Source organism: Bradysia coprophila, unplaced genomic scaffold (genome assembly GCF_014529535.1).
Source record: "Bradysia coprophila strain Holo2 unplaced genomic scaffold, BU_Bcop_v1 contig_151, whole genome shotgun sequence".
Classification (NCBI taxonomy): Eukaryota; Metazoa; Arthropoda; class Insecta; order Diptera; family Sciaridae; genus Bradysia; species Bradysia coprophila.
The window spans coordinates 655,449-666,692 of record NW_023503423.1 but is presented as its reverse complement, the minus strand read 5'-3'; the positions used below and the strand labels follow the sequence as shown (position 1 = coordinate 666,692).

Genomic DNA, 11,244 nt, shown 5'->3' with positions numbered 1-11,244 from the left:
CGATTCAAATAATTTTTTCTCGAAGAAACATGCTCCATTTGGGCTAATTTTAAGTTATTGTCTTCACAAAAATTTCGATTCAAAAAATTTTTTCTTGAAGAAACATGCTCCATTTGGGCTAATTTTAAGGTATTGTCTTCACAAAAATTTCGGTACAAAAAATTTTTTCTCGAAGAAACATGCTCCATTTGGGCTAATTTTAAGTTATTGTCTTCACAAAAATTTCGATTCAAAAAATTTTTTCTCGAAGAAACATGCTCCATTTGGGCTAAATTTAAGTTATTGTCTTCACAAAAATTTCGATACAAAAAATTTTTTTCTCGAAGAAACATGCTCCATTTGGGCTAATTTTAAGGTATTGTCTTCACAAAAATTTCGATTCAAAAAATTTTTTCTTGAAGAAACATGCTCCATTTGGGCTAATTTTAAGTTATTGTCTTCACAAAAATTTCGATTCAAAAAATTTTTTCTCGAAGAAACATGCTCCATTTGGGCTAATTTTAAGGTATTGTCTTCACAAAAATTTCGATTCAAAAATTTTTTTTTTGAAGAAACATGCTCCATTTGGGCTAATTTTTAATTTATTGTCTTCACAAAAATTTCGATTCAAACAATTTTTTCTCGAAGAAACATGCTCCATTTGGGCTAATTTTAAGTTATTGTCTTCACAAAAATTTCGATACAAAAAATTTTTTCTCGAAGAAACATGCTCCATTTTGGCTAATTTTAAGTTATTGTCTTCACAAAAATTTCGATTCAAATAATTTTTTCTTGAAGAAACATGCTCCATTTGGGCTAATTTTAAGTTAGTGTCTTCACAAAAATTTCGATTCAAAAAATTTTTTCTTGAAGAAACATGCTCCATTTGGGCTAATTTTAAGTTATTGTCTTCACAAAAATTTCGATTCAACAAATTTTTTCTTGAAGAAACATGCTCCATTTGGACTAATTTTAAGTTATTGTCTTCGCAAAAATTTCGATTCAAAAAAAATTTTCTTGAAGAAACATTCTCCATTTGAGCTAATTTTAAGTTATTGTCTTCAGAAAAATTTCACATTTTTCTTCCACTTCTGAGCCCTTCTTCTGGTGAAAAAGCCCGCGTTTGTTTTGTTGTCATTTAATTTGATTTCCTATTTTGCAGAATAATTTGAGATCTTACCAATGGCATGCAATTTCTTGATAATTTTGCCATTTGGCAAAACATATATGCAGTAATCATCTGCGAAAAACGTCTTTCCACTATGACTTACATTACAATCAAATCTGAAGTGAATATGTAATAAAGGGTAGGACTCAGCACGCTTCCTTGTGGGACTACTGCTAGGATATGAGCTAGATATCCTAGATTTCTGACAATTTGGTACAAAGAACATTTTTGTGGAAATGATTGAACAATTTTAATAAGATAGAAAGGAAACTTTCGAAGGAACATTTTGTGTATTATGCCATGCACTATCAGAGGCCTTCTCTATGTCAAATGTGAACAATCCTGTAGAGTGTTTCTTATTTATGGATATGATTATTTGGATATGATTAGCTACCCTGAAAAGTTGATTATTCGTCGAATGACCAGATCGAAAACCGAGCAACAAACAAAGATGTTGTTGTATTTAATAAACAGCCGTAATCGATTCAAAATAATTTTTTCAAAGATTTTGCTGATGGAGTTTGGCAGGCTAATTGGTCTGTAGTTGCTAGCACCTGATGTATCCTTAAGGAATGAAGACTGCTTTTGCAATTCCTAACCAGCCTAGTAATCTTCCACAGTTGGTTAGAGTATTTTTTCAACTGTGAAAGTCTGTCGTTCCATCTTTCCTTATTGAAGAATTTAAATTGAGCTTTGATCAATTTGTTCAGCTGGTTATTTTCTTGTCAATGCTGAGGACATGGTTTCGCTGCCACTGTCGATTTTTGTAATTTCTAACTGATGTTAACTTAAATATCGTGTTGTCTAGAGTCGGCGAGTGGTCGACAGTCTTGTACACAGGAATGGTGAGACTGTCAGCCTCTTAATTCTTAATCAAATCATCAATCAACGACTTGGAATTTAAGTGGTATGGATCTGTCGACCTCCTGATTGTTACGCTAAAACCAACTTGTCACGAACTAAACGAAAACCAAACTAAAGCTAATCGAAAACTTGGAATAAAATCAAAATACGTTTTACGTTTTTGTAGTGTGGGCAAAATTGAATTCGTGGATGGTAATTCAAAAGGCGTGGTCGGGAAAATTCCCACCCACGATGTTCCTTAGGTTAGTCCTTAAGGTCAAGTCGTAGTTACAGTTCACAGATTTTGTCATAATACAACCAACTTATGAAAATCATTTTTTTTTTCATTTAGCCGTTAGAGGAACTTTACCACAAAAATAAGTGGAAATCAGCTTTAACCGACTCCAGACATACGTAATTATTGTAAGGAATGCTTCAAATAACTAAAACCACTCATTTATGAAGAATGGATAACAATTTCACTGATCCTAAAGGAACGGTCCCGCACGGCCATGAGTGCCGGTTCTCCGAAACGGCTAAAAAGAACATGAAGAAAAAGCAGAGGTGGTGTCGCGACTCTATTTAAGTTTTGTTCAACCCCGCCGTGACAAGTTTATTTTTAATCGACGTAAAACATTATTCCAAACAAAAAATTGTTCCACGGTATGTCTCTCAAATGCACTGATCTTTTTATAAGTTCGTCTAAGCTTCAAAACGATCAGCCGCACGTAAGATAATTTCAAAATGGCGGCCCTATATTTTTGATTTTACACTGTTTTTAGAAATTCTTTTGATCAGAATTGTCAATACCCATTTAGTTCTTGCTGCAGAACACCTTACACATACTTATTTGCATCGAGACTGAAAACGGCTTTCGGCACATTTTTGACGGCTGACAAAATTGGGTTGATTTTGTGAACAAAATTAATTTTATAAAAAAAATCTGTGCATTTTGGAGGCATCGTGCATGGAAATATTGTTTTCTTCCCGGTAACCAAGTCAAAACTTTTTGACAAAAATTTCCCGGTGGGTCGCAATTAACTTCCCGGTGGCGCGAATATTATTTCTCAAGCCCTTTCTAGTCTTTTTCAGCAGATTTAGGTCTAACATTAGTTCTTACAATTCTAAAACCTTTTCGTGACTTTCTTCTGTATGCATTTTCACTCATCAATTTGTAGAAGAGAATGTTTGTAAAGATGCTGACTGCACGAGTCCATCCTTTGATAAAACAGATATAAACTCATTGAAAAATTATCTTAAGGTCTAATCTGACAGATATGTTGGGCATAACAATCTTTCCGAAATTCTTCCTTAATTTACTTAAATAAAGAAAAGAAATTGGCGAGCGGAGCGAGCGAAATTTTTTGAAGATTGACTTTTGATGATGCAAAAATGGTACCATTCTTTGAAACTGTACAAACTCAAAATTCTAAATGAAACTTTAATTTGAGCAAAAGCGCCGCAGGCGAAGTTTTTAAATTCTTCGGTCTATGCACTCTATTAGGAACTGTTTCACCAGAAGTAGTAACTCATCAAAAGTTTAGTTCGTTGAAGAGAATTATTCATCGGGATCGGGATCGGGATAGTGACGAAAACTTCTAGATAAACTCTTACCGCTGATAAAAATTTCCCGAGGAGTACTTCCCGCTGATAGAGACTTAACACTCCCGTTGGAAGAAACTTCTCGACAAGTTCTTCGAGCTGATAAAATTTCCCGGTAAGTTCTTCCTAGTGACAGCTATTTCCGGTTAGTTCTGAATTCTTCCCGCTGATAAATATTTCCCAGTGAGTACTTCCCGCTGATACATATTTCCCGGTGACAGCTATTTCCCGGTTATTTATGAATTCTTCCTGCTGATAGATATCGCCCAAAACCACTTGCAGTGGAGGTGTGACGCAAGTCCTGTTATCCACTTACAAAAGAACTGATATCGCCACTTGTGACGCAATTTTTCTTAGTTATAATTTTCTTTCTAAAATTTTTCTGATAAGATTTTTGTTGATCAAACTTTCGCGTGCTTTCCTCATCAGCTGTCATTTGTGACGCATATCTTTTTGCGTGTCGAATCTGTAAGCGTCACCTACACCGATATCAGTTCTTTTGTAAGTGGATAACAGGACTTGCGTCACACCTCCGCTGCAAGTGGTTTTGGGCGATATCAGCTCTTTTGTAAGTTGTGATTTTTTAGAATTTGGTCGCAGATAATAGACAATCATATTGTGCAGTTTGAACGAAAATATTCTTCTTACAAAACCGTATAACTTTCTCTTTGATCTCAACCTTCCAGCTTTCATTTGACGAAAATCGAAAATTTTACGAAATTCAAAAATTTTATGAAAATCGAAAATTTGACGAAAATAAAAATAGAATCTAAAACTCAATAAATTTGTCTTTTAAACGAACTTTATATCTGCCGTATTTTCCGAGTTATGGCTGACATAGCTCGCACTTAAAACGCTCGTAGCTCCCAAATAGACGACTTTTTAGAAAAGCCATGAAACACGTGTCGACTAGAATCTAAAACTCAATAAAATTGTCTTTTAAACGAACTTTCTATCTGCCATATTTTCCGAGTTATGGCTGACATAGCTGGCACTTAAAACGCTCGTAGTTCCCAAATAGACAACTTTTTAGGAAAACCATGAAACACGTGTCGACTAGAATGTGAAACTCTTTAAATTTGTCTTTTAAACGAACTTTCTATCTGCATTATTTTCCGAGTTATGATGGCTGACATAGCTCGCACTTAAAACGCTCATAGCTACCAAAGAAGCGACTTTTTAGGGAAAGCATGAAACACGTATCAACTAGAATCTAAAACTCAATAAATTTGTCTTTTACACGAGGTTTATATCTGCCGTATTTTCCGAGTTATGGCTGACATAGCTCGCACTTAAAACGCTCATAGCTCCCAAATAGACGACTTTTTAGGAAAACCATGAAACACGTGTCGAATGAAATCTGAAACTCTATAAATTTGTCTTTTAAACGAACTTTCTATCTTTTATATTTTCTGAGTTATGTGTCATATAGCTCAATGGCTCAAAACGCTCATAGCTCCGAAATTATAAGCTTTTAAGAAAATTCCTTCAAATTAGTTTCTTAGAATTACGGCCTTAACATACCCTGAAAATTTCAGCCAAATTCACCGGTAAATTCAAAAGTTTCAGTTAACAGAATAACAAAGTGACAAAGTAACAGAGTGACAAAGTGACAAAGGTTGGTAAAATTCATCAATTTCAAATTGTATGAAAATCCATTTCTTCATACAAATTTCCAATTTTTTAAATTTAATATCTCGGCCAAATCTTAAACTTATGAGGCGTGTGATAGCTCTTTGAACTCGTATGGACGCCCAGATTACGAATAAAATACTTTGGGGGTAGTAGGAGCAAAGGGGGAAAAGTCAAAAAGTTCGTGTAAAAAAAGTTCCTCAGTCCTGCGGAAAAAATTTTTTGTCAAATTTTTCAGTGTGAACGGACTTACGTCACGGCCCTTCACTAACGTAGGGCCATGATTTCCCGGTGAGTACTTCCCGCTGATAGAAATTTCCCTGTGAGGTCTAATTTTTACAGTAAAAAGAAGAAAATCGCCTTCGGCGAAGGCTAAATTTCCCGGTATCCAATTTTTCGCCCCGACGACTTCCCGGTATCTATGATACCAGGATACCGCATTATTTCCATGCACGCATACCGCAGAACAATTTGTTGCTTAGAATAACGGTCTGCGTCGAATTGGTCAAAACGTCAATGGGGGGCATTGCAAAAGTCTATCGAAAAAATCAGTCAGTCAAGGGACCTAACCCACCCAAAAGGTGAGCACTAGTTTCTCTGATTGAAAACGAATTGAGTTTTTCATTTTACAAATTTTAATATAATTTCATTTTTTTTTAACTAATTCCGTAATTATATTTTGTCATTTTCTGTCTTTGATTTTACTTTTGTGATATTCATGGAACTTCAAGTACTCCAACAATATTTTCATAGAATAAATTTTTTTGTTTTTCTTTTTAAATTCAATTTAATTTCTACAGTGGTGTGTATAAAGTAAAATTAAATGTGTAACTTGTTCACCAACATCTGGCCATTTCATAGTTCATTTTGCCAAAAAAAAAAATTGTTCATCGATGGCAGTGTCCCGATTAAAATACACTCAAAACTTTGCCAGCGATCTCTTCAAAAAAAGAAAGAAATGTAAATAAAAATAAACAAACAACAAGAACTACAACAGAGAATAAAAAATAAATTTTATTTTAAACGTTTCGATCACAAATTCATTCCAGAACCCAGTTTTATTCTTCAGTTCATTTAACACACCCAATTCGATCAAGGCAATTAATCCCATGACCTGAATTGCAAAACTCGATCACATTATCTCTCTACTTCAAACAGCAAAATCATTATTATCACGTCGATTCGATCGTGATGATAACGGTGTTGTCGGACAGAATTCGGTGTTCGGTATGGCTGCAACACCAAGTCTCTGTTGCGTGCTGGTCGACGGCGGTGACGGTTCGGCGATTGATTGGTGCACTTGACTGTGTTCGGCCGTTTGTTGACCGGGTTCGTATATATTTCGTTCCATCAGCTGTTCGTCGTCACTATCACGAAACGAGCCGCTTAAATTTGAGTTTAAAATGTTGTTACTGGACGACGTTTGACTAGGTATGGCAACAGCTACGGAATCCACGTCATCGATTTGGGATTCGATGTCTTCGTTCGAATTTCGAGTAAATATACGCGGCCAGCGGAACATTCTGTGGAATTTTGTTTTTCGACATTTTTATTTTGTTCAAAAATTTGAGTGTCGAACAAAATTACCTGACTCGTGACCATAATGTTGTATTGTCATCTTGACTCAAAAGATTTGGTGGAAGGTTTGGCGTTCTGTCAAATGGATTCACACGACCGGCATGACTTGATACACCTTCTAAATAGAGTTTGTTTTGAATACGACCGTCTAGTCGTGGTCCGGGCAGCTATGTCATATCGCTTTCTCACATGAAATTCGAATAATGTATATCCTAAAGGGGCTAACCGTACTGATGACAAGTTCTTCAACTAGGAAGAAAATTGACCTCTAGGAGTGATGTCGTCCCAGAGTTCTAGAAAAGTGGAGAAGATTGACCTTCTGGAGTGATAGAATTCTGGGAACTGACCTTTAGACACTTTAACCAGGGCTCAAATCCAGAAAAGACTCTAAAAAGCTGATGGAAATACTTGCCATCCTTGAGTTCTAGCACAGTGAAAAAGATGAATCTTTAGGAGTGATGGAATTCTATGATCTGACCAAAATATTTCCTAAAATCCCAGGGCAGACTACATCAAAAAAAAACTCCTAAAAATGCTTGTTTTTCTTGAATTCTACCTATTCTGACTGTCAGGAATAGTCACATAGTTGCAGATTAGGGCGTATCGAATTTTGCAAATTTTAAGGACCGCGACAGCCTGTGTGCGGAAAACGTATATCATCGAAAACTGTGTCCGGGCATGTGGTTGATGGATCCAATGGAGCCATGGAAGAAGTCCCCCCGGGCAACTTTAAGTTTCCGAATGTCATAATTCGGAAAGTTGAGAGTATTTTTGAAAACAATTTTCTAGCGGAATGTAGAGCTTTCAAAACTCTACAAAACTACCGAAGAAACCGATGGTCCAAAAGGTGTCACTGCCAAGATTGCCTAACATCGAAAATGTGACCATTTGGTTTTTGACTTATATTTCCTGAGAGACAAATGATTTTGTTTAGCCTGTGGTATGAGGTGGTAGAGGAGGTCGAGCACTACCAGTACACTAGGCATGTCCCGATCGGATATACTCTTGAAATCACTTTTATAACATTTGTGAATGGAATTTTTAAGAGTGGCATATGTCTATTAATTAAGAATTGGCCTGGGAAATGAGTCTCAAAGTTAGCGTTTTTTTTTTCAGAACACTTTTTCGGGCTGGTCACTTGACAACAAGTTGTTCCGCGGGTTTTTGGAATTGAATCAGCCTTTCAAAAACCGTCGAGATCATGAGAAAATATTGAAACTTGATGGAGATATTCAGGTTTTAAGTTTTACAGCTTTTACCGGTTCCCGGAGCACAAGAAAAAATTTAGTTTGGAAACTTTGACCCCTTTACGATATCCAGTAGTCAAAAAAGATCTCGTGAGCCCGCGAGATGACTTTTTACGCCCAGACGATCGGTTGGCATTTTTATTCCACTCACCTTCATTATTCGATTGGTTAAACGTTCCATGACTATTCCCATGCTCCACCGGATTAATCAAAGGGGTTGAATCGGTTGCATCGGGTTCCGAATCCGACGTACTGTCCGACGAGCGTCTCTGCCGAGGCTGACGTCTCGGCAAAACCTTCCGCTTACAAATGGGACAGAATCGTCGATTTTTCGTTAGCCACTGGTCAATGCACTTACAGTGATAGGCGTGTTGGCACGGTAATACCCTTAGCTTGTCACCTTCAATATACTCGTCCAGACAGATGACGCACACCTCGTACGGATGGCCCTTGTTAAATTTAATTGTCGGTATGGTTTTCAGAACACTTCGCGGCAGACGATGGCGCCTTAAACGACGTTGCTCCCGAATGCATTTGACAATCATAAATCCGATCATTATGATGAAGCACAGTCCCACCACAATCGAAAACGGAAGAATGAGATGGGTGTTTATGTTGAACGGCAGTTCGTCGTTTATGAGCAACACGAAACCGTCTTGGTATTGATAGTTGATCATTAGAATCTTTCCGGTTGTTTCACCAACAAAAACTGATGGTATCGTTATGCCGTCATCACTTTTGGCAGACATTTGTTCTGTTACGACAAAAGACAAGTTGAATTAATTTTGACCAAAAAATGGACGGTTCACTCTGCTTACCCAGCTCATTGCTGTCCAAGTTATATACGATTGCTACATCATAGCCAGACAATTGTGCATTTCGTACTTTTTCCTCGAATGTGCAATTGTACCTGAGGGAACAAAATAAAAGATTTATCTCTCTTGGCTATCGCTGGACAGAATTTAGGATTTTCAATTGGCTTAAGAATAAAGTGGAAACTTCAGATGAATTTATTAACTTTGGGAGGAAGGGTTCTCCGATTTAAATTAGTGATAACTCGTCGGATTTTCCCTTCAATTCTAGAGGACACACCCTGAAAATACCTAAAGGTGGAGTATATGCACTGTGGTTAGGACAAGTATACATCCACGAGAGTTGTGACCTGCAATTGAGCAACCATTTTTTTTCTTCCAAGACTTCTGTAGACCTTCAACCCGAAAGTACTGGGTTCCTATACGCATATGTGAAATGATAGCGGATGAGGTCAGCTGCAACGCCCCATACTCAGTTGCGCGGAACATCCATGTTGCAACACTGAACATTTACTATATTTTCGTTCATAACTCTCGTGAATGTACTGGCACCAACCAGTGTATGACCTCCACTTGAAGTTTGGAAATCGGTTTCGAATTGGCGGTTTGAGGTTACCGCAAAGTTTATGGAGTTTCCGGGTCCAAAAATTGTTCCACGAAATGTTGGTAAGGAAAATAGCGTAACATCTAAGCAACTTTGAACCAGGGCCTTGCTTTGAATCTTTATTGTCTACGACTTTTGGTGGCATTTTCAATCAGTGAATAAACTTACCTCGCAATCAAAACTGCCCATTTGAAGTCTTCCATGTCCGGTGATTTCGGAGGCGGTTCAAGAATGGAACAGCCATTAGCTGGATTCCCGGCAATTCCATGTACTTTCAAACCGTTCGATGGCAGCTGTCGGCCAAACTTTGCGGGCAGGTCACGAAATTCTTCTATCAACTGTACATGCATTTGAATTACAATTTTGTATTTAATTCATTGTTAGCATACAACACTGAGTCGAACAGATTTTTAACAGAAAGTTTATTGAGAATACTGTTGCAGTTTGGATCAAAAGTCGGTCTTTTCCATCTATCAAAGTGACTAAACGTTAAACGAAAACAAATATTCGAAGTGATCAAAAAATTGTGTCTCAAATAGAATTGAGGAAAAAAAAAACTAATTTCTGACCACTTCGAATATCCTTTTCGTTTGACGTTTAAAACGTCACTTTGACAAATGGAAAAGACTGGCATAAATTTAATTAAATGACTCGTTTTGACATAACTAACATCGAGGCTGTATGACACAGAATGATATAATGATCCCAGACTCAAAAGTATTTCATTTTTTTCAGTGTTGTAAAAGTTGCTTACACAGTCAGAGGCGGTGAAATTTCAGCTTGAATTTGCTTCACCTGTTTTTCAGCTGATCCACACATACAATCAAAACTGTTGATACGGTTGAGGCTGCTACGCTACACGCACGCGTGTGGAAGTGGTAAACCGAATAAAGACAGTTTTGATTGTTTGTGTGGATCAACAGACAGACAGCTGAAGTAAACTCATCTTGAAATTTCACCGCCTCTAACTGTATGAAAAAAAAGAAGAAACATAAGAGAAAATTACCTGATTGGATAATTCTGTATAAACAAGTATGTCACTGCTAACACTTCCGATGCATAGTATCGCTACATAAGTTGCCACGTAAAGTAGTTCCATAATTACAATGATTTAGTAAGGCAATTGGCTTTGAACGAATCCGTGCCAATACACTCAAATGGTGTGTGTTTAAGTCTATGCGCTGGGATGACTTAATTTTAAAATGTTCTTCTATGGGCCGATAGCTGCGGTAAGCGTGTACGTTTCTCCAATTCTCGAAATGACATGGCATCAATTGTTGTTGATGCAAACATGGAAAATAGTCTGCAATTGTAAATGGGAAAATGGTTTAGGCCAGGTTGACAGAGACAAGTGGGAAAGTTTTGGTTTCGCGCAAACGATCGACAGCATGCCAACAAACGTTTCCATTCGTTGATATGTAAATTTTACATTTAAGAGTGATATCGCCAAAACTTCAGGCGATTTTTTTTTAACTTTGGAAACAAGCGGTCTCCGATTTTAATGAGTGATAGCTCGTTGGATTCGTCTTTCAATTCTAGAAAACACGTGTCTTTCACTTTTTCTTAAAAAAAAATTGTTTTCTGTGAAAAGCGCTCAAAAGTGAAGACATGTCAGAGGGTACCGAAAACAGTTTTTCGGCAATAACCCAAGAAAAAAATTATTTTAAATTATTGTAACATTGTACGAATGTCGGCATTGGAAAGACCTACAGGTAGAGCATATGCACTGCTTGGTGCGAGTACATCCACGAGAGTTATGACTAAAAATATAGTGAATGT

At 37.0% G+C, this 11,244-nt stretch overlaps 1 protein-coding gene and 1 long non-coding RNA gene across 3 annotated transcripts in view; both read right to left on the bottom strand.

Annotated features, from left to right (window-relative positions):
- Window positions 1-2,962: 2,962 nt before the first annotated feature.
- The window catches only part of LOC119074293, a 17,214-nt gene continuing 8,932 nt past the window's right edge, over window positions 2,963-11,244 (bottom strand). The window contains exon 3 of the long non-coding RNA XR_005087175.1: window positions 2,963-2,973. This is a non-coding gene — a long non-coding RNA (uncharacterized LOC119074293). The remainder of the gene's footprint in view (window positions 2,974-11,244) is intronic.
- The window catches only part of LOC119074287 (E3 ubiquitin-protein ligase RNF13), a 10,531-nt gene continuing 5,500 nt past the window's right edge, over window positions 6,214-11,244 (bottom strand). The window contains exons 2-7 of one of the 2 annotated variants that reach the window (XM_037180308.1): window positions 10,472-10,768; window positions 9,634-9,803; window positions 8,868-8,959; window positions 8,201-8,803; window positions 6,812-6,917; window positions 6,214-6,747 (exon numbers count right to left, since the gene is read on the bottom strand). In XM_037180308.1, coding sequence (XP_037036203.1) covers window positions 6,375-6,747; window positions 6,812-6,917; window positions 8,201-8,803; window positions 8,868-8,959; window positions 9,634-9,803; window positions 10,472-10,564 — 1,437 coding nt within the window. In that variant the 5' untranslated portion in view covers window positions 10,565-10,768 and the 3' untranslated portion in view covers window positions 6,214-6,374. Of the gene's footprint in view, window positions 6,748-6,811; window positions 6,921-8,200; window positions 8,804-8,867; window positions 8,960-9,633; window positions 9,804-10,471; window positions 10,769-11,244 lie in introns of both variants that reach the window. The other variant, XM_037180307.1, reaches the window with a different exon arrangement.